Source organism: Nerophis lumbriciformis, linkage group LG21, assembly GCF_033978685.3.
Source record: "Nerophis lumbriciformis linkage group LG21, RoL_Nlum_v2.1, whole genome shotgun sequence".
In the NCBI taxonomy this organism is placed as follows: domain Eukaryota; kingdom Metazoa; phylum Chordata; class Actinopteri; order Syngnathiformes; family Syngnathidae; genus Nerophis; species Nerophis lumbriciformis.
In genome coordinates, this window is record NC_084568.2 from 6,707,766 (window position 1) to 6,732,143 (window position 24,378).

The 24,378-nt window shown below is 41.1% G+C and overlaps 1 protein-coding gene across 7 annotated transcripts in view; it reads left to right on the forward strand.

The window, feature by feature from the left end:
* The first annotated feature begins 1,790 nt into the window (after positions 1–1,790).
* ago4 (argonaute RISC component 4) overlaps positions 1,791–24,378 on the forward strand; it is a 49,144-nt gene continuing 26,556 nt past the window's right edge. For 2 of the 7 annotated variants that reach the window (XM_072915535.1, XM_072915537.1), the window contains exons 1-8: positions 1,791–1,996; positions 16,059–16,233; positions 16,365–16,485; positions 19,407–19,588; positions 19,881–20,017; positions 22,324–22,457; positions 23,582–23,642; positions 23,962–24,049. In XM_072915535.1, the coding sequence (XP_072771636.1) occupies positions 1,978–1,996; positions 16,059–16,233; positions 16,365–16,485; positions 19,407–19,588; positions 19,881–20,017; positions 22,324–22,457; positions 23,582–23,642; positions 23,962–24,049 (917 nt within the window). In that variant the 5' untranslated portion in view covers positions 1,791–1,977. Of the gene's footprint in view, positions 1,997–16,058; positions 16,234–16,364; positions 16,486–19,406; positions 19,589–19,880; positions 20,018–22,323; positions 22,459–23,581; positions 23,643–23,961; positions 24,050–24,378 lie in introns of all 7 variants that reach the window. The other 5 variants (XM_061983166.2, XM_072915536.1, XM_072915538.1 and 2 more) reach the window with 5 other exon arrangements.

Sequence of the window (24,378 nt, forward strand, 5' to 3'; positions counted from 1 at the left end):
ATATATATATATATATATATATATATATATATATATATATATATATATATATATATATATATATATATATATATATATATATATATATATATATATATATATATATATATATATATATATATATATATATATATATATATATATGTCTTAATAAGGTTATCCAAAAAATAGTGCTCGATACCGTAGTAGAGCGCAATATATGTATGTGTGGGGAAAAAAAATCACAAGACTATTTCATCTCTACAGGCCTGTTTCATGAGGGGGGTACCCTCAATCTCCTGACGATTGAGGGTACCCCCCTCATGAAACAGGCCTGTAGAGATGAAATAGTCTTGTGATTTTTTTCCCCCACACATACATATATTGCGCTCTACTACGGTATCGAGCACTATTTTTTGGATAACCTTATTAAGACATATATATATATATATATATATATATATATATATATATATATATATATATATATATATATATATATATGTCTTAATAATCGTCAGGAGATTGAGGGTACCCCCCTCATGAAACAGGCCTGTAGAGATGAAATAGTCTTGTGATTTTTTTTCCCCACACATACATATATTGCGCTCTACTACGGTATCGAGCACTATTTTTTGGATAACCTTATTAAGACATATATATATATATATATATATATATATATATATATATATATATATATATATATATATATATATATATATAAATATATAAATATATATATATATATATATATATATATATATATATATATATATATATATATATATATATATATCCATCCATCCATCCATCCATTTTCTACCGCTTATTCCTTTTGGGGTCGCGGGGGGCGCTGGAGCCTATCTCAGCTACAATCGGGCGGAAGGCGGGGTACACCCTGGACAAGTCGCCACCTCATCGCAGGGCCAACACAGATAGACAGACAACATTCATATATATATATATATATATATATATATATATATATATATATATATATATATATATATATATATATATATATATATATATAATACACACACATATATATATATATATATATATATATATATATATATATATATATATATATATATATATATATATATATATATATATATATATATATATAAATATATTTATATATTTTTTTTATAAACCTTTATTTATAATATGCAACATGCAAAGAAATAATAATAATCAGAACAAGTACAGAAACAGTACAAAAACAGTACAAAAAACCGCCAGGGGGTTGTAAACTCAATAAAGTAACTAAAATAGAATGCAATATATATATATATATATATATATATATATATATATATATATATATATATATATATATATATACATATGTATCAAAGTGTTACTTTATTGGGTTGTAAACTCAATAAAGTACGGTAACTAAAATAGAATGCAATATAAATATATATGTATCAAAGTGTAAAGCCATAGGTTCACACAAGTTCCGTAAATAATCCAAATTTGGAGCACAGCATCATAGTTTTCACAGCTTTTTGGTTGTTAGAAGTCGAAAGCGTTTTAAAGTAAAGTTCTAAGTCTTTTTTAAAGGCACAAAAAAACAGGTCGGGTATTGAGAATCTTACATTTATAGTAAGTATAATAGTATAATGAGGTTGCAAAAGTAAAATTAATTTTCCAATTTTTTCTCATACTATGTAAAACAATATTACTCATGGATTTGCTGTAAGAGTTTAGTCAGCAAAGTTTTATTAGCGCTCAATTGTTTTACGCATGCGCACAACGCGACCGACTGCCTCGGACTGGCGCATGCGCAGTTACAAAATGCCCCAGCGCCAGAAGCGACAGTATCAGTAGTTCGGGTCAAGCAGCCCAGTCAGCAGCAGCACACGTCGCTGTCTTTTATTCCTTTTTCTTAAATTAGCCACTTTAAGCTTCGCGATACCGCCCCCAATTTCAGCGTCGGTACGGAGCCGCCAGGCCGGGACAGAGTCGGAGAGAGAGGCCTCGGCAATGGAAGCGCTCGGACCCGGTAAGGAAGCGAAGACAAACGAGTAGTAGGGGGGGGGAGGAGAGTGACGACGACGACGTGAGCCGCGCATGCGACTCGTGTGCTCAGGTGTGCCGCTTCACTGGGGGCCGCGGCTGCAGTGAGGCCTCGACGCGCTGGCGACGAAACCCACCGAGGGCCCACGCCGTGCGTCTCGTAGCGTGACAATGTTGACGCTGGGTGAAACGTTTCGCCTTTACGTCGATTCTGCGTGTATTGCGCGTACGTCCGTGGGCTTTTATTTATGTGAGGCACGCACAGCTCCGTCGTGTCGGGGCTGGTATTGTGTGAGTGGGGATTTAACTAGGACCTTCCTCCCTCCCTCCCTTCCTTCCTTCCGCGTCGTGGTGTGTTTACCTTCTTAACACACGTTTCCACATTTCAGACAAAACGAGGACAATTTTCGCTTAGGGTCAACTGGCGAATTTTTACCGATATTTCGTCGCAAACTGCGCGGCATGTTTTCACATCCGAACCCTTTCATCTTGAGTCGTCGCCATCAGCAACGGCGTGTCTCCGTCCAGGATGGCTGATACATTCAATATCAGACCGAGAATCTAACAGTGACTTCGAATCGGTCTTGATATTGGCAGCCATGCGCATGTGAGGGCACAGCGGGAATAGACGGACTGATGTCGCTTTTTAGCCATCACACACGGTTGCAGCATCTGCCATATGACAACAAAGCCACTTCCCGGCAGTGCAGTCGTCTCAGGGAAGCGTACACCCACAAAATTATGTTTTTTTTACACAAAGGCATCCTTCCTCCTCTTGTTTGAGATTGCTTAACTGGAAGTCTTTAGGACAGTGGTTCTTAACCTTGTTGGAGGTACTGAACCCCACCAGTTTCATATTCGCTTTCACCGAACCCTTCTTCAGTGAAAAATAAAATGTTTTTTTCTTAATTTAATCTTCCATCCATCCATCTTCTTCCGCTTATCCGAGGTCTGGTCGCGGGGACAGCAGCCTAAGCAGGGAAGCCCAGACTTCCCTCTCCCCAGCCACTTCGTCCAGCTCTTCCCGGGGGATCCCGAGGCGTTCCCAGGCCAGCCGAGAGACATACCGTATTTTCCGCACTATAAGGCGCACCGGATTATTAGCCGCACCTTCAATGAATTACATATTTCATAACTTTGTCCACCAATAAGCCGCCCCGGATTATAAGCCGCGCCTACGCTGCGCTAAAGGGAATGTCAAAAAAACAGTCAGATAGTTCAGTCAAACTTTAATAATATATTGAAAACCAGCGTTCTAACAACTCTGTCCCAAAATGTACGCAAATGTGCAATCACAAACATAGTAAAATTCAAAATGGTGTAGAGCAATAGCAACATAATGTTGCTCGAACGTTAATGTCACAACACACAAAATAAACATAGCGCTCACCTTCTGAAGTTATTCTTCATTCGTAAATCCTTCGAATTCTTCGTCTTCGGTGTCCGAATTGAAAAGTTGCGCAAGCGTGGGATCCAAAATGGCCGGTTCCGTCTCGTCGAAGTCATCGGAGTCAGTGTCGCTGTTGTTGTCCAGTAGTTCTGTGAATCCTGCCTTCCGGAAAGCTCGGACCACAGTTGTGACCGAAATATCTGCCCAGGCATTTACGATCCACTGGCAAATGTTGGCGTATGTCGTCCGGCGCTGTCTGCCCGTCTTAGTGAAGGTGTGTTCGCCTTCGGAGCTGTGTGAAAAAAGCCACCCGGCCTCTTCGCGTAAACTTCCCTTAACCACTCGCTCATCTTTTCTTCATCCATCCTTCCCTTCGAGTTAGCTTTTATGATGACGCCGGCTGGAAAGGTCTCTTTTGGCAAGGTCTTCCTTTTGAATATCACCATGGGTGGAAGTTAGCATGGCAAGCTAGAACCACAGTGAAGGATGACTTCTCATTCCCTGTGGTGCGAATATTCACCGTACGTGCTCCCGTTCCACAGTGCGGTTCACAGGAATATCAGTTGCTGTGAAATACGGTAGTAATCCGTGTGCGGATGGAGAGATTGCGTCTTTTCATGAACCGGGTCCTTGTCGCTTAGTAGGAGCCATTTTGTGGTCTTTACAGATGTAAACAGGAAATGAAACGTACGGTGATATCCGCGCGTTTTTTTTTCTTCTTCCGGGGGCGGGTGGTTGCTTACAGTAGAAGAAGAAGCGCTTCCTGTTCTATGGGGGCGGGTGCTTACCTTGGCGGTTGCTTGCGTAGAAGAAGAAGCGCTTCCTGTTCTACCGGGAAAAAAGATGGCGGCTGTTTACCTAAGTTGCGAGATCGAAACTTTATGAAAATGAATCTTAATATTTATCCATATATAAAGCGCACCGGGTTAAAAGCCGCACTGTCAGCTTTTGAGTAAATTTGTGGTTTTTAGGTGCGGCTAATGGTGCGGAAAATACGGTACCCGTATTTTCCGCACCATAAGCCGCCCTGGGTTATAAGCCGCGCCTTCAATGAACGGCATATTTCAAAACTTTGTCCACCTATAAGCCGCCCCGTGTTATAAGCCGCATCTAACTGCGCTAAAGGGAATGTCAAAAAAACAGTCAGATAGGTCAGTCAAACTTTAATAATATATTAAAAACCAGCGTTCTAACAACTCTGTTCACTCCCAAAATGTACGCAAATGTGCAATCACAAACATAGTAAAATTCAAAATAGTGCAGAGCAATAGCAACATAATGTTGCTTGAACGTTAATGTCACAACACACAAAATAAACATAACGCTCACTTTCTGAAGTTATTCTTCATTCATAAATCCCTCGAATTCTTCTCCTTCGGTGTCCGAATTAAAAAGTTGGGCGAATACGGGATCCAAAATGGCCGGCTCCGTCTCGTCCAGCAGTTCTGTGAATCCTGCCTTCCGGAAAGCTCGGACCACAGTTGTGACCGAAATATCCGCCCAGGCATTTACGATCCACTGGCAGATGTTGGCGTATGTCGTCCGGCGCTGTCTCCCTGTCTTAGTGAAGGTGTGTTCGCCTTCGGTCATCCATTGTTCCCACGCCGTTCGCAGTCGTGCTTTAAATGCCCTGTTGACACCAATATCGAGCGGTTGGAGTTCTTTGGTTAATCCACCCGAAATGACGGCGAGTGTTGTATTTGTGTGCTTCACTTGTTTTTTGACACCATCTGTGATGTAAGTTTAAATTCTGCGTTATACGCGTGTCGCTTAGTAGGAGCCATTTTGTGGTCTTTACAGATGTAAACACACAAATGAAATGAAACGCAATATCCGGGGGCTTCTTCTTCTACGGGGGCGGGTGGTTGCTTACAGTAGAAGAAGAAGCGCTTCCTCTTCTATGGGGGCGGGTGCTTACCTTGGCGGTTGCTTACCATAGAAGAAGAAGCGCTTCCTCTTCTACGGGGAAAAAAGATGGCGGCTGTTTACCGTAGTTGCGAGACCGAAACTTTATGAAAATAAATATTTATATTAATCCATATATAAGGCGCACCGGGTTATAAGCCGCACTGTCAGCTTTTGTGAAAATTTGTGGTTTTTAGGTGCGGCTTATAGTGCGGAAAATACGGTAGTCTTCTCAATGTGTCCTGGGTCTTCCCCGTGGCCTCCTACCGGTCGGATGTGCCCTAAACACCTCCCTAGGGAGGCGTTCAGGTGGCATCCTGACCAGATGCCCAAACCACCTCATCTGGCTCCTCTCCATGTGGAGGAGCAGCGGCTTTACTTTGAGCCCCCCCCGGATGACAGAGCTTCTCACCCTATCTTTAAGGGAGAGCCCCGCCACCCGGCGGAGGAAACTCATTTCGGCCGTTTGTACCCGTGATCTTGTCCTTTCGGTCATAACCCAAAGCTCATGACCATAGGTGAGGATGGGAACGTGGATCGACCGGTAAATTGAGAGCTTTGCCTTCCGGCTCAGCTCCTTCTTCACCACAACGGATCGATACGGCGTCCGCATTACTGAAGACGCCGCACCGTTCCGCCTGTCAATCTCACGATCCACTCTTCCCTCACTCGTGAACAAGACTCCGAGGTACTTGAACTCCTCCACTTGGGGCAGGGTCTCCTCCGCAACCCGGAGATGGCTCTCCACCCTTTTCCAGGCGAGAACCATGGACTCAGACTTAATTTAATCTTAATTTATAAATATTAATAATGAAATGATGTTATTATATTAAATAAATACTAATAAAGATATATTTTACAAACAGAACGTTACAGGATTGTACACATGATCCCATGTTTACATCTCATTGTGCAAAATGTGAATGTTTTAGTGGGAACTGAATGGGATATCGGAGAGGGGTACAAATTATTTCCAAAGCAGGACCCCCGCCCAGACATACAATACTAGTACACAGCTCATGAAAAACAATATGTTGTGTTACTGTCATTGTTAGTGGGCCAAAACACTTTATTTTTGAAAATAATCCCATGGAAATGACTGCTGTCATTTGATTATAATAATAAACCATCCATCCATTTTCTACCGCTCGTTCCTTTTGGCGTCATTAACTTGGTTATTAGTCAGGTTTGGGACAGGTGTGCTGCTGGTGTGTCCACAGTGTGCACATCTAAGTTAAAGTACCAATGATTGTCACACACTAGGTGTGGTGAAATTTGTCCTATGCATTTGACCCATCACCCTTGTTCACCCCCTGGGAGGTGAGGGGAGCAGTGGGCAGTGTCACGCCCGGGAATAATTTTTGGTGATTCAACCCCCAATTTCAACCCTTGATGCTGAGTGCCAAGCAGAGAGGTAATGGGTCCCATTTTTATAGTCTTTGGTATGACTCGGCCGGTTTGAACTCACAACCTACCGATCTCAGTGTGGACACTCTAACCACTAAGCCACTGAGTTAGAGGGAACATTGTTTGGGGGTATCCATAATACGCCGATAGGGAGAAATTTTATTTACACGATGAGTCGGGTGTGTCTTGACCTCCGCGGCGGAGGCTCCGCCGAACCCCTGAGGCCAACTCTCCGAACCCCTAGGGTTCGATTGAACCCAGGTTGAGAACCACTGCTTTAGGGGGAGATCATATCACCGTTTTCTTCAACAGTATCTGCGTTTACATACACCACGTAAAGAAAATCTGAATTATGGCACGGTTTGGTTTGAAACTAGTGTTCTTAAATACAATTTTAATTAGTTTGTGTTCTGACGCGTGTATACCAGGGGTAGACCGCGCTTTTTCTGCCGGCGAGCTACTTTTCAATTGATCAAGTCGAGGGGATCTACCTTCATTCATATATATATATATATATATATATATATATATATATATATATATATATAATGTGTGTATATATTTATGAAAGAGACATTTTTGTTAACAAGTTAAAGGTATTTAATAACAAGAGCATGTTTAACACATATAAATTAATTTCTTTCATGAAGACAAGACTATAAGTTGGTGTATTACCTAGGGCTGGGCAATATGGCCTTTTTTTTTAATATCGCAATATTTTAAGGCCATATCACGATACACGATATATATCTCGATATTTGCCTTAGCCTTGAATGAACACTTGATGCATATAATCACAGCAGTATGATGATTCTATGTGTCTACATTAAAACATTCTTCTTCATACTGCATTAATATATGCTACTTTTAAAACTTTCATACAGAGAAGGAAATCTCAACTAAAAAAAAAATCACTTTTTTTCATACGGTGTTGATCTGGAAATGTTTTCCTCGGCATTTTGATGGTGTGGGCGTGTGGCACCGAACGAAGATGTTGACATGCGGAGTAAGCACTCTTCATTCTCTAGCAGGTGACTTTTCAAATGATGCTACATATTAGCAGTAATGCTACTTTTTATAGCAACGCTTTCGCCCCACACTTGACAAATTACGGTTGTCTGTTCGACATATTCCCACTTGAAGCCAAACGACCGCCAGACGATGGACACCCTGCTGTTGTTTGGGGGAATTAATTATTCCTTTATTTGTTACCAGATCCGCACCGTCTCTCTCGTATTAAAACTCGCACGGCTGCGCTAGCATCACAGCTAACGTTACCCATGCTGCTACCTCTTTGCTGCGCGAGAGCGTATACATATGTGACGTATGTCGTGACAGTATGTGATGTATGTAAGAAGGTGCGCTTGTCTGTCTGTGAGAAGGAGACACAGGAAAGAGCGAGGAGAGCCTGTTGTGTAATGTTAGCAGCTAAATGCAACTGCGTGAGAACGTATACTCGAATATCACGATATAGTCATTTTCTATATCGCACAGAGACAAACCTGCGATATATCGCATATATCGCCCAGCCCTAGTATTACCTGATTCTGATGACTTGCATTGATCGGAATCAGACAGTAGTGCTGATAACGTCAGCATTTTCAAATGGAGGAGAAAAAAAGTCCTTCTTTCTGTCCAATACCACATGAAAGTGGTTGGTTTTTGGCGTCTTATTTGTCCAGCTTCCATACTCGTTTTTATACACTCTACGAGAAATACATTGCACGTTGCACGCCAGCTTTCTGAGACTCTTATTTTGTTAGCGCAGGCAGGATGAAGTTTATTGTGAAGACAGGAACTGTGCAGTCGGTCTTTAGAGTTTTGACGGTACGGCGCGAGAGTCTGTTGAAATAAAAAGGGCTTCTCGCCTTACTGTCGGTCATTTTTTCTTAATAATGAGCTCGCAGCAGCCAGCGTCATCTCAGAAGACCCTCAGGTGCCGTGAATGTCAGTCAAGTGACGAAAGTGACGTCTTGGTGAAGACTTATGATCGCTAATTTTTAGGTCTATTTTTCTAATACCTGGCTGGCGATCGACTTAATGAGCCCCCCTGGTGTAGACGATGGCACTTCACACAATATACCAAATCTGATTGTTTTCCTCTCAAGTGACACAGATTGGATATCCAAGGTACTTCAAATGTGATCTTTTCACATCAGATGAGGGCCACATCAGGAGGTAGTCTCAATCTGATTGGAATCTGATATTTCAAATGTGACTGCAGTTTAAACGGAAATGCGACCTGATTGCGACTTATACGTCATCTTTGGTCAGCTACGTCATTCGTGTAGCTGTAGGTTCCTTTTTGAAATTCTCTTCTGCCTCTGCCTGCAGTTGTTTTCCGTCATCTGCCGCCTTCCTCTCCACAACAGCCATGGCACAAACCCACTAACATGCTGATCCATGGCGTCCATGTTTTCACGTGTAGTAGCAACTTCCTCATTTACGGAATTTGGTATTCTGTCGAAATTAGTTGTCTCGTCAAAGAAAGCTACCAGCGGTGTCTTATCGATTTGCGCTCTTGCCACATCAAAAAATACCGTACGTTTCAAAACGGATTTAGATATCAATTTAAATATTTAATGAAACGATTACTTGTAGCGCCAATGACAAGTCCACTCTTAATCTACAAGCACATTTTGACGGATCAACTTCCTTTGTCTGCACTTTATCGAACTGCACATGCAAGTGACGTCGTGGCCACATTGGGCCTGTGCGCGTTTATTCTGGAGTCTGATAAAGATCACATTTTACTTGCAATGTAAACAGTCTGCTGGAAATAATCTCATTTAGAACACATCAAATCTTGGGCCACTTTGGCATGCAGTGTAAACGTAGTCTTTTAATGTTGCCTGGACGTCACTTGCATGCTCAGTTTGATAAAGTGAACACAAACAGGAAGTTACATGGAACAAGAAGTGACCCGGAAAAACAACAACAGAAGAAGAAGAGCAATGTACATGGACCCGTTTTCCTGCTTGATAGAGAATAAATAAAATGTGTAACTTTCTTTGTCTCTGGACACTTATAGTAAAATAAGTAAACATTGATTGATTGATTGATTGACATTTAAAAAGATAGAAGAGGGAACTCTTGACCCCGACAAACTTGTTTTGACGTCGCCGTTCTTTGTCTTCTTCTGTTGTTGTTGTTCCATGTCATTCACTGACAAGGATACAGAAGAGACAATGCGCATGATCTTATAATGATAAAAAATTTAATTTCTAATGCACTTTTCATCAAACAAGATCTCAAAGTGCTACAAAGACAAGATTGAAAATCATATTTGTAATTGGCAATCAAATTGAAATACTTTTCCATTTTCGATTTTCATATACATCAATGAAATCGGATAATTATAAACGATCTGTTTTCTGTTTTTTATTATTATAAAACCAAAAAGCAGGAAACATTGATTTTTATGTTAAATATTTTTTCTATTCCACACAAAAAACAGATGTCCGTGACATACACAGACCGAAAACAACTGCAGGAGGAGGAAGAACAGAATTGCAAAAAGGAAAGAGACTGTCTTTTAGTCTTTTCTTGCGTACACGAATGACATAGCTCGACCAAAGATGCCATAAAAGTCACTAAAAGGTCGCGTTGCCGTTCTGACTGCAGTTATATTTGAAAAGATCAAATTCTAAACAAAATCAGACCATCTCTTGGTGTGGCCCAAATCTGATGTGAAAGGATCAGATTCGAAGCCCTTTGGAGCATTTAGACTGGCAAAAAATATCCGATCTGTGCCACTTGAGTGCAGAAAAATCAGATTTGGCGTCCCGTGTAAACAAGGCCTTTGATCAGATCACATCATCTTTTTCTGGCAGAGTATCTGCGTTTACATGCACCACATAAAGAACATCTGACATTATTACATGATTTGATTTGAAACCAGCTTTCTAAAACACATGTTAATTGGATTGTGTTCTGAGGAACCGACTGACATGTGTAGACTGTCATCAGAAACCAGATCCCTCTTGCGTCTGTACACTTACTTGATTGATCGATCGATCATAAGCGCCGGTCTCACCAACATTAAGTTCACAGGAGAAGAAGAGAAGCCCAAAGGAGGGGGACTGTTTTACGTCAGTGGTCTCCAAACAGAAGAATGTAACCATGCGAGGGACAGGGGGTCCACTTTGATACATCACACTTAAGCTACACTATCTGGAATAAGTAAACATTTTTATGGACACAACACATACTACCCGTTCAATACATATAACTTTTTCGATGAAGACAGCACATCCCCTGTGGGTAGAAACGTATCAAACACCCTTTTCAAAATAAAATAATTTTATTCAAAATTAAAATGTACTGAAAATAATATGTCTGTATTTTGTTCGTCAGTGATAAGTAGATAACAATAATGGGGTTAAGAAAAATCCCTGCCTCTCAATGCCTTTTAAATGGGTCATAGTATAGATCTTTTTTTTAACTTTTAAAACACTCATGGTGTAATGGTGGATTTTTGATCAAAATGTTGCATTGTAACAGACCATCCAAAACCTGTTTTCTGGCTGTCTCTTCAAAACGCGCTGTTTTGTAGTCTGTCTTATTTACGTGCCTGAAGCTTTCCCTCCAGGCCAAGCCTCCTTCGACTGCATCTCGACCCTGTTGTAGTTTTTAGCGCTTCCATACCAAGTCTACTGACAGATAAGTTAGAAATATACACTTATTTGTATTAGAAATGGCAACAGCCTAGGATTTTTGCATGCAGAACTAGATCGATCGGTCGGATCTGAGTCTGACTCTGATCTGAGTCTGACTGGGGCGACGTGGCTAAGCTAGTAGAGCGGCTGTACCAGCAACTTGAGGGTTCCATGTTTGATTCCAGCTTCCGCCACCCTAGTCCTTTCTCCCAGTGCCACCCACACTGGATTAAATGTAGCCTAAATATGGAGATTGGGTTTCACAAGTTAAAGCACTTTAAGTCTCTTGAGAAAAAGCGCTATATAGATATAATTTACTTAATCTCACACTTCACTAAAATGGGTCGGATCTGAGTCTGACTCAGATGGGTCGGATCTGAGTCTGACTCAGATGGGTCGGATCTGAGTCTGACTCAGATGGGTCGGATCTGAGTCTGACTCAGATGGGTCGGATCTGAGTCTGACTCAGATGGGTCGGATCTGAGTCTGACTCAGATGGGTCGGATCTGAGTCTGAGCATAAACTGATTTAAGCCTGCTCGAATGGAAGGCGAAACTAAGACAAACTGAAAAGTTCAGTTGCGACCGATTGAACGCCCTGAGAAAAATAAATTCATAAATTAAAAATCATTAATAGCGTAGTGGTAAAGTTTGTTTTCAAATAATCGCGGTCAATGCAAGCCATCACAATTGTATTTTCTCCTAAGCCTCTGAGGAGCACCATAACTAGAAGAACTAAACTAAACTCCCGTTAAAACAGCTATTGGCATCTGGCATTCTCTTCCTCTACCCACAGCTAAACGAGCTGAAATGACCAAAATCCCACCCCCTAGCATTTCGGAGTCATACAGCGTTTGGGGAAGGAAATAATTTGTGCATGTAAACGAAGACATCACTTTGAAAATATAGAGCGACCGAGCATTTAAATTTACGCACTGTGGAGGTACATTTAATATCCAGGGAGAGAGAACTGGAGAAAATAAAAATATGTGGAGAACCTAGTATATATTTTATTTAATGTCCCTTCCCATTTACTGTATATTAATTTACACACTTTATCAGGATACTTTATCAGGTACACCTGCTCTCTCTACTCGGACTGATCATATCATTTTGAGTCTACAAAGAAAATATTGCTTTGATAATGTGTTTTACTGTGGCGGTAGTTCACTGTTAATAATCTACGCCCTAGAAAATATAATGTTCACTGGTGTTTCTAATATTTTGGTCTTATTTTATCTGGCTGAATAGAATAGTAGAGAATATTTGCAATGCTCTAGATTTTGCAGCTGTAACCAATGCTCTGACTTCTACAGAAATTGTGTGGTTATGTAGCTTTGTCAGGAAGTGACACTGACTCAAGCTTGCAAGACATCCTACTCTCTCACTATCTGGGATTTCTTTACAAATGCAAGCAGGAAAACATAATTTTCCAGAGATGTACAGGTACCTTTTTATTAACTCACACTCCGGTACCTAGTAGAATTCCCCCAATGTGTGATTGATAAAGTCTATCCTATTTCTACAACTGAGCAAACTGAAGACTAAATAAACAAGAACATGCATAACGTCAATGCAAACAAGTGAACCTTTTTTATAGTGTAGTGCAGTTCCTTAATCCAGGTATTTGCAGGTGTGGGCGTAAGTGCACCGCTCAGTTCTGTCAGTCCCTGAGTCATCAGGCCCAGCCATCATCCTCATCCTCGGTACAGTCCTAACTGCCCTACTGCTTGATCACGCTGTGGTTACCAGGGACACATTTAACGCTTAGTAGACTTTCTACAGCTACGATGGGAAAAAATCAAATGGCGTGTCCACGCAATCGGAAAACCGGGGACGGTACCAAAATAACTGCTCTGTAAAGTGGCAAGTGCGTTTTGAAGCTAGTGGAAAGAACATACAGGGCTAGATGTTCTCCATTGTTGTCATTTGTTTATTATTCCATTAGGTTACACTACAGTATTTCACCTCGTTACATGGCTCTCTCAGTTCCGCCTACACACCTTTTTATAATGGAAAAAACAACCAGATGACTGCTTGTTAAAAACCTGACTTTGGTCTCTGTTTTTTCTACCGCTTGTCCATCTTGAGGTCACGGGGGGGTGCTATCAGTTTATTTTATTCAAATGAATTGAGGCATGACGTCTATTCAAAACAAGGCCTCTATTTGAAGAAATATGAGACTGTATATTGTTAAGATTAGAGTAAAGTTGAGATACTGATATTGACAGTGAGCTCTGAGCAGCATACCACAAAGGAGAATGTTCTAAGGCTTTCTTGCATGGAAGGTTTCCTGCATACACAGGTAGCACGCAACACAAACTGATATACTTATGAATACTATAACCATTTCAATGTACACTTGGAGAACACCAATATAATGTTTTATGGCTCAAAGTACAGTGTTGAATGCAGCACAGAATGAATATATAAATCATTGTGATGAGTGTTGCACAATATAAACAATAATAAAGGCTTTTAATACTACCGTTATATCGAGATAATGCATGTTGATGACACGTTCTAGCTGTGTCCCGCAAGTTTGACAGCGACAAGCAAACAGACGCGTCCTCGACACACTGTAGCATTCTCGTTAGCGGCTAACGTCCCTCCACACTGCAAAGCCACTTCTAATTCAGCAATCTTCGCCTCCATGGCAGCAAATAAACAAAGTTTCTGACAAGTAACATCACTGGAGGACAAGCTAAACATGCTACACGACACACGTTAGGAGGATATGCCAACTGATAAGTTAAAGCTCTTGAACGTAAACGGAGGTGGGCAGATCGATACAAATATTGACAGTAACGATGCCAAGTATACTATCAGTATATGTTCGATACTACAGTGTTTGTTAGATTGATAAATTAGCATTTAAAAAACATTTTTTGTTGTTTACAAACTCTGAAAATTAGTCCCCGGACATAAAGAAGGCTTTCAGGTCAAAAACCAAAGGATTTAGATTAGAATCAATAATAATTTGAATATTTAATTGCGATGCTGTGTTATTGTCTGACTATAATTGTGATCAAAAATTGACATTCAATGATCTTTAAAATTTGAACTTTTAGCATTGGTATGGCCAATACTGGGCCCTTAACTAACTTGGTACTGGATTAATACCCATATTTTTAGTATCGCTCAACTAATGTAAAGTTTTCAAACCGAAGAATAAATGCTTATTACATATTAACGTGTGTAGATAAAACCATGTTACAATAGAAAGTGACCAGATATTAACAGTAAATTAGCAAGTAGATGTAATAATAGTTTTGACATAATAATACCACCGGAAATGACGCAATATGTCAGCAGCCTAATTTGGAGCCTTTGTAACCCGTTGAATTAATCTTTTATCTTTACTATAACAAATAATGTATCGTGATATACATTATCGCAATGTAGATTTTAGGCCCTATTGCCCATTCCTATTTTTGATTGACAAACCGATTCAATGCTTAATTGAGAACCAAGGCAAATGTATGCAAACACATAGACAAGCTGACATTCACACAAAGCTAACAATAGGAAGACGGCACTCAAACCACCGCTATTACGATGGAGGAGTGGTAGTAGGGAAAAGGGGGGGAGGACATTTGGGGCCCAGGCTTGATAGGGGCATGCAGGCAAATGTGTTTTCAAGAAGCAATGGGGTCCCGATTGTCTGTGCTCTCGCGCCTCACTTGCTAACTGGAGCGTGCGGCCGCATGGAGTTCAGTAGGACCCCCACAGTCCTTTTAGCTGTCAGTTGACAAAAGCATCTCCCCAGCCTCCTTTAATACCACCTACGCCAATGACGACATGTGCATGTGTTGCCAATGGATTCAGACTAATTCTATACAGAGCAGTCAAAAACAATTTAGACAGAACTACGAATTATTATTCTATCGTCCTGCCATTTAAATATTAATGAGTATTGATTGGAGGTAGATGAGTCAGTATCTGGTGGAGGGAGCTGGGTAATGTCCACATAAGAATTGGTATGCATCCCTGCATAATTCTAAAAAATTCTGAATAAAACATAGATTGGGGGCATGTTGTTCAACATCACACAATTTAGGCCAACATCTTGTCATTTTTTTGGCACAGTGCCGGTAGGCATAATGATGTAATGATGGGGGGTTCTACTAAAAACAATATTCCCCAATCCCTGTAAAAAGGATGACTGCGCTCTTAAAGCTGCAAGCTACACAAGCCTGATTAGGATTGTATGCATAGGTGAGTAGTTGTCTTATGCATTGTGAGAGGTCTGCGCTATATGTACCGAGTGTAACGGTAATCCCAGACTCGGCGCGGCACCCCTCCATATGGCGCTGCTGCTGTCTGTCTGAGAGGAGCTCGGGCTTTGTCTCAATGTTTGGGGTGGATGCCCTTGTATGTCTGGGTGGAGCCGGGGGTGGGAGGGATAATTGGGGGTCATTGTTTCGTCAGCCTCTGGTTGACCCATGTGGGTCAGGGGCCAACGTTGTGGATCAATCAGGGTGTCTATGTGTTTTAGTAAATTCATGCAGGTGACGTTGATGAAATTAAGAAGCCTGACATTGGCCGAATGCGATAAATTCTCACTTTCCGATATTGTGACGCGTGCAAAGTGACACGTTTGTTATTGGTGAACCCTGAGACAATTCTGTTTTCGGTAATCAGTGTTTGACAAATTGGGAATTGACCACTGTTCTCCTCCGTCTCCAGGCCCTCCTCCTGCCCCTCCCTCTCTGTTCCAGCCGCCACGGCGTCCCGGCCTTGGCACGGTGGGGAAACCCATCCGTCTCCTGGCCAACCACTTCCAAGTGCAGATTCCCAAGATTGATGTCTATCACTATGATATCGACATCAAGCCTGAGAAACGGCCACGGAGGGTCAACAGGTAAATCTACTAAAGGTTTTTTTTTTCTCCCGCCCACAAAGGTTGATTTATAAATGAGGCTTTATTTATTGCATTTGTACAGCACAGTTTAAGTGTATGAGCACCTCAGCAACCGTTTTCTGGTCTTTTAGGGAGGTGGTGGACACCATGGTGCGGCACTTCAAGATGCAGATCTTTGGAGACCGACAGCCTGGTTACGATGGGAAGAGGAACATGTACACAGCACATCCACTGCCAATCGGGAGAGACAGGGTTGGTATACACATTAGCTGAATCACTTTCATTTTTTTATTGTTTTGATTAGGGATGGGGGATATTGCCCAAAACAGAGGTCTTCAACAATGGGTCGCAGAGTTACTGCTGGGGGGTCGTAAAATATTTAGTTGATTGGCCTTTTTCATATATATTATTTTTCCTCAAATTTAGATGTTTTTAAATACTTGAACATTGGTTTAACACACTGTAGTGTTGTTTATAAATGGCAGTGCCATGGACACCCTACTCACAGTACTTTGCAGTTTTTAAATTAAAAACTTAAACTATTACTGTATTCATGTTAGCATTTAAGATAGCTAGCGATCACTGCCCTAGTTAACCAGCTAGTGATTAGCGTGTTATTTGCCAACTAGCTGTTAGCAGCACTACTGCTATTTTTTGAATATCTTAGTATTGGACCGGGGTGGTGGTTCTTCTCTTTAAGAAGGGGAACCGGAGGGTATGTTCTAACTATCGTGGGATCACACTCCTCAGCCTTCCCGGTAAGGTCTATTCAGGTGTACTGGAGAGGAGGCTACGCCGGATAGTCAAACCTCGGATTCAGGAGGAACAGTGTGGTTTACGTCCTGGTCGTGGAACTGTGGACCAGCTCTATACTCTCGGCAGGGTCCTTGAGGGTGCATGGGAGTTTGCCCAACCAGTCTACATGTGTTTTGTGGACTTGGAGAAGGCATTCGACCGTGTCCCTCGGGAAGTCCTGTGGGGAGTGCTCAGAGAGTATGGGGTATCGGACTGTCTGATTTTGGCGGTCCGCTCCCTGTATGATCAGTGCCAGAGCTTGGTCCGCATTGCCGGCAGTAAGTCGGACACGTTTCCAGTGAGGGTTGGACTCCGCCAAGGCTGCCCTTTGTCACCGATTCTGTTCATAACTTTTATGGACAGAATTTCTAGGCGCAGTCAAGGCGTTGAGGGGATCTGGTTTGGTGGCTGCAGGATTAGGTCTCTGCTTTTTGCATATGATGTGGTCCTGATGGCTTCATCTGGCCAGGATCTTCAGCTCTCGCTGGATCGGTTCGCAGCCGAGTGTGAAGCGACTGGGATGAGAATCAGCACCTCCAAGTCCGAGTCCATGGTTCTCGCCCGGAAAAGGGTGGAATGCCATCTTCGGGTTGGGGAGGAGACCCTGACCCAAGTGGAGGAGTTCAAGTACCTCGGAGTCTTGTTCACGAGTGAGGGAAGAGTGGATCGTGAGATCGACAGGCGGATTGGTGCGGCATCTTCAGTAATGCGGACGCTGTATCGATCCGTTGTGGTGAAGAAGGAGCTGAGCCGGAAGGCAAAGCTCTCAATTTACCGGTCGATCTACGTTCCCATCCTCACCTATGGTCATGAGCTTTGGGTTATGACCGAAAGGACAAGATCACGGGTACAAGCGGCCGAAATGAGTTTCCTCCGCCGGGTGGCGGGGCTCTCCCTTAGAGATAGGGTGAGAAGCTCTGCCATCCGGGAGGAGCTCAAAGTAAAGCCGCTGCTCCTCCACATCGAGAGGAGCCAAATGAGGTGGTTCGGGCATCTGGTCAGGATGCCACCCGATCGCCTCCCTCGGGAGGTGTTTAGGGCACGTCCGACCGGTAGGAGGCCACGGGGAAGACCCAGGACACGCTGGGAAGACTATGTCTCCCGGCTGGCCTGGGAACGCCTCGGGATCCCCCGGGAAGAGCTGGACGAAGTGGCTGGGGAGAGGGAAGTCTGGGCTTCCCTGCTTAGGCTGCTGCCCCCGCGACCCGACCTCGGATAAGCGGAAGAAGATGGATGGATGGATGGATCTTAGTATTGCACAATAACAACAGCTTGTCCCTTTCAGGGTCTTTGACAGGCTGGTGCCAGTTTAATAATATGAAACACAATATATGATAAGTCCCCTCGTCATTGTTCCGGACAACGTTGAATACCCTTTGCTTAAAATCCGTATCGCGATGTATATTGCAGCCTTTTGCGATAATATATATCACTATATTTTTAAATGATAATAGAATTTCAAAACGGGTTACAAAAGTTCCCAATTGGCTGCTGACATGTGCGGTAACATTGCCGCGTTTCAAGTTGTATTTTGTTCTGAAAACTATTATTAATATATTTGTTAATTTACAGTTGATAGTTGGTTACTTTTTACTGTAGCACTGGTACATCTAAATGTCTGTTAAAATGTACTAAGCATGTATTCTTCTGTTGTTTGGGTACTTTATATTAATTTTGGGAGATACTACACATTTGGGCACTGATCCCAATACTAAATAGTTACAGGGACAGAATTGGCCATACCAATTTTCATATTTGAAATTTTTCAGGATCATAAAATGTCAAAATTTTTGATCACAACTGTAATGCGACAAAAACACAGGATAAGGGTGTATCAATATCAATTAATATTTAAATTATTTCCTTATTCCCTTTTATTACATACTATATTTTTAATATAGTTCATAGTGCAAAATAACTAAACAAAAGCAAAGACTTTTGGCTTTTTTTTTCTGAGTTCATAAATAATGAAAACAACAAAGATGTTGTGATGATAAATATTGATGTAATTAATATAGTTACGAGGTATCATTACTGTTGATACTTGTATCGATCCGCCCATCCCGGTTTACATTCAATAGCTCTACCCTAGCAGTTAGTGTTTTTGTATCCCCTTATGGTGTGTAGTGTAGCATGTTCAGCTATTGCTTGTCTTCTAACGCTCAAGTCATAATGATACTTGTAAGAAACATAGCTTATCCGTTGCCAGAGAGGGCCATTCAGGCACATTTCCCTCAACTTTCCACCCTTCTAAGAGTCGCAGTGTGTAGGTGTGTTTTCTTCAGAATGAACTTCTAGTTTGTCAACTGATTCACAAAATCTTTCATTGTTTACTGCTCCTCAATTCCCACCTTCTAATCTATGTCCATGAATCGCAGGTGGATCTGGAGGTGACTCTACCTGGCGAAGGGAAAGATCAGACGTTTAAGGTGTCCTTGCAATGGGTGTCTGTTGTCAGTCTTCAGATGCTGCTGGAAGCATTGTCCGGTCACCTGAACGAGGTCCCGGAGGACTCCGTTCAGGCCCTGGATGTTATCACACGGCATCTCCCTTCCATGAGGTCTTTATTAACGTCTATTCTTCACTTGTTTTCAAGATCCATGCTTGGATTATTGCTTTTCACATTTTATGAAGCTTTGACTGAATTTCCTGCCGTCTTGCATTCTGATCAAATTAGATTACACGCCCTAATGGATGTGTTTTTTTTAAAGGCTTTCCCTGCGTATTTATTAGGAACTTTTATTACAAATTAACCTCTGCTCCTATTTTACTGCACATTTACATACTGATACACACAGTTCATCATTTAAGAAGAATCTGATTTGTGATTTCCTTTGTGTCAATGTACACAGATACACTCCGGTGGGCCGTTCATTCTTCTCCCCTCCTGAGGGCTACTACCATCCTCTGGGCGGAGGCAGGGAGGTGTGGTTTGGTTTCCATCAGTCCGTCCGTCCTGCCATGTGGAACATGATGCTCAACATCGATGGTAGGGCGACAGAACTGTAAAAAAGCAGTCACTTTGTTGTTTCACTTAAAAATATTACCACTCGTCATATACACCAAGTTTAGGATCATATTAAAAATAATTGGTGTTTTTTTTTTTTTTTTTTTTTCATGAAAATTGCAATTGCTAATATAGTATTCCATTCAGTCTTAACAGGTAGAGTATATCAGTACATTAGTGTCATGGTTATATTATGCTTACCGTATTTTTCGGACTATAAGGCGCACTTAAAATCCTTTAATTTTCTAAAACAATCAACAGTGCTTGTTATAACCTGGTGCTCCAAATGTACGGAATAATTATTGTTGTGCTTACCGACCTCGAAGCAATTTTATTTGGTACATGGTGAAATTATAAGTGACCAGTAGATGGCAGTCACACAAAAGAGATACGTGTAAACTGCAATATGACGCCAGTGAACACCAAAACTTAAAATGTTCCATTAAAAATAAAGAACATTACACACGGTACTCAAAAATCTGTCAAAATGTTTTAGTATGACTTTGAAGCTGCACCGCTCGATGGATTGTCGACCCATTATGGCTACCGTAGCCAAAGATACAAGTATTACTATGGTGTGTGTATGAGGACCGCAAAATGGCACCCATTAGCAGACATATTATCTGCCGTTTTGTTTCACAATATTATGCAAAACCAACTTTTCTTACCTTCTGGTACCTGCTGATGTGTATTTGAGATCTGCGTAAGTCCTGAAACTTTGCGCACGTCCGCCACTGTAGTCTGTGCCGATACCGTAGTCCAGGGGTCGGCAACCCAAAATGTTGAAAGAGCCATATTGGACCAAAAATACAAAAACAAATCTGTCTGGAGCCGCAAAAAATTAAAAGCCATATTACATACAGATAGTGTGTCATGAGATATAAATTGAATTAAGAAGACTTAAAGGAAACTAAATGACCTCAAATATAGCTACAAATGAGGCATAATGATGCAATATGTACATATAGCTAGCCTAAATAACATGTTAGCATCGATTAGCTTGCAGTCATGCAGTGACCAAATATGTCTGATTAGCACTCCACACAAGTCAGTAACATCAACAAAACTCACCTTTGTGCATTCATGCACAACGTTAAAAGTTTGGTGGACAAAATGAGACAGAAAAAGAAGTGGCATAAGACACGTCCCCGAAAGTCGGAGAAAGTTGTACATGTAAACAAACTACGGTGGGTTCAAGGACCGCCAAAATTAGTAGGACAAAACGGCGCTCGCCAAATACTCGAATCAGTGAAGCATGTTTAATATAAACAGTGTGCTTTATAACAATTAGGGGGGTTTGTGTCATGTTTGTCCTCCTACAGAAACAATATTTAAACAAAAAATATATTTTTTTCCCCTCATCTTTTTCCATTTTTCATACATTTTTGAAAAAGCTCCAGAGAGCCACCAGGGCGGCGCTAAAGAGCCGCATGCCGTAGTCGATAAGCTTCTTTTTCTCCATCTTCTTGTAATGCTGTTGCCATTTCTTATTAAAAGTAGCGTAAAGTTCTAACTTTATATCTTGCACATACGGAACTTTAGTTATCAAAGAGTTCCGGTCTGACGGTTTTTCACGGGACACATTCCCGGCGTTGTTGTTGCACTAGTGAGCCATGGATGAGGAGATGCTGCTCCGTTATTGATTTAAGTAAAGTCTGAATTTCGTTAAAACAGTTGGCTCCATCTTTTGACACTTCTTCCACTCCCGTCCTTGCACGCTACACCGGTACAACAAAGATGGCGGAGAAAAAATGATGTCGAAAGTGAGCCATTTAAATAAGACCGCCCACAAAACGGCGCTTACTGAAGCGACGGTCAGAAAGCGACTTAAAGATGATCTGTAAAACATAATCTGTGCAACATTTTGACCAAAGAACCACCATTACATGTTATGTAGACCACAAAGAATTGTTTTAAATTAAATTTTTTTTATAATATGACCCCTTTTAATGCGCCTTATGATGCGGTGCGCCTTTGGTATGAAAGTAGACCTAAATAGACCCGCTCTTCGGCAGTGCGTCTTATAATCCGGTGCGCCCTATGGTCCAGAAAAGACGGTACTTAAATACAGTTTTTTTTTTTTAAGAAACTAAGTTATCTTTGTTGATATAAGACCACCCAAGCTGTTGTTAAGAGCATCTGTACTGCTTATACATTTCTTCTTGCCAGTTCAAGAGAAGCCTTTGCTCGGCCTGTGTTATTTTATGCATGAAATTGTTCTGCTTATCGTTATTAACGGGAGCCGATGAATCACGTGGCATTTCTCTTCCCTCCTTCCAAACCCCCAGTGTCGGCCACTGCTTTCTACCGCGCTCAGCCTGTGATTGAGTTCATGTGCGAGGTGTTGGATATACAGAACATCAATGAACAGACCAAACCTTTGACTGACTCGCAGCGGGTCAAATTCACCAAGGAAATTAGAGGTGAGTATTTGTCTGTGTTTTATTATATTTGGTCCTCTCATTGAGGGGCAGTATGATACAGTGCAGCATAAAACCCCTGGGGAAAAAAATGATGGAATCACCAGTCTTGGAGGATGTTCATACAGTTGTTTGATTTTGTAGACAAAAAGCAGATGACAAACGTGACACACAACTAAAGTAATTTCAAATGGAAACTTGCTGGCTTTAACAAACGCAAAAAGAAATCTAGAGAATATGTTTTGGTAGTCAGTGACGGTTTCATTTTTAGATCGGAGTGAAAAATTATGGAATCATGAAAAACAAACATTACAACACACTACTAGTACTTTGTTGCAATATTTTTTAACAGCTTGCAGTCTCTGAGGTGTGGACTTGTGACAAACTGTACTCCAGTTTTGTCAGTCAATTTCTTCAATTTCCACCACTGATGTTCACTATTTGACTACTAAGACATTGACCTTATGTATCTTTCTTCAAAGAAAGTTTTTACAGTTTTTCTTGAAAATTATGTCATACCCAAACGTGTTCAAAATGTCAACATAAACGTGTCCATTTAATGAAAATGTAATGACAGCCATTTCCCCAGTGCCATTACCTGTCATGCAGCCCCATATCATCAATGACTGTGGAAATGTACATGTTTTCTTCAGGCAGTCGTCTTCATAGAGCTTATTGGAACGGCACCAAACAAAAGTTCCAGCATCATCATCACCTTGCGCAATGCAGATTCACGATTCATCACCGAATGACTTTCATCCATAGTCGACGATTGCTTTTACCTAGCCCTTTGGAACCTTGTTTATTTCTTAATGACGACTGTCCTTTCAAATTTTGTGTACATTAATCCCATTTCCTTCAAGCGGTTTCTTACAGTTAGGTCACAGATGGCGACTCCAGTTGCTGCCCATTTGTTCTTAATTTGTTTTGCTGTGCATTTTCTGTTTTCAAGACATATTGCTTTGTTAGTCCACCAGTGTGCTTGCCTTTTACAACCTTCTCATGTTGTTTGTACTTGGTCCAGATGTTAGAGACAGCTGACTGTGAACAATCAACATATTTTGCAACATTGTGTGATGATTTACCTTCTTGAAGAAATTTGATAATTCTCTCCTTTGTTTCAATTGACGTCTCTCGTGTTGGAGCCATGAATCATGTCAGTCCACCTGGTGCAACAGCTATCCAAGGTGTGAACACTATTTTTAACTGCAGACTAATGAACAGATTTAATCTGATGCAGGTGATAGTTTTGGAAATTAAAACTTGCAGGGTGATTCCATAATTTTCTCAGAATTGAGTGATTCCATAATTTTGTCCACGGGTTGTAGAAGTAAAGGTGTTTACGGAGACTAACACTGCTGAATGCTTGACACCACATAAGTCACTGTCGAGATCAATTTGAGATTAGAACACAGTTTTATTGATTTTTTTTTTTCTTTAAAGAAAACTTGATTTACTCGAATCCTGCATCATTTTGTAACTCTTGTTTATGTTGTGTTTTGACAGGCTTGAAAGTGGAGGTGACACACTGTGGTCAGATGAAGAGGAAGTATCGAGTGTGCAATGTCACTCGCCGACCAGCCAGCCACCAAACGTGAGTGTACTCCTCGTTCCACCACTCTTTTTGCATTTTGTGATTTTAGTTTGCACTTACTAAAATCTATATTGTGGCATATATTGCAACACAATATATTATTTTGTATGTAATTAATAATAGAAATATTTCAGAATTGGTTACAAAGGCCCTTAATTTGGCTGCTTATGTATGTTGTAACACATTTTACTTTGTATTATTTGATCAAAACAATTATTAATCTCCTTGCTAATTTACAGTTTAAATCTGGGTACTTTCTGTTCTATCTACATTTCTGTTAAAATGTAATAAAGACTTATTATTTTGTATGGCTACTGCTACACATTAGT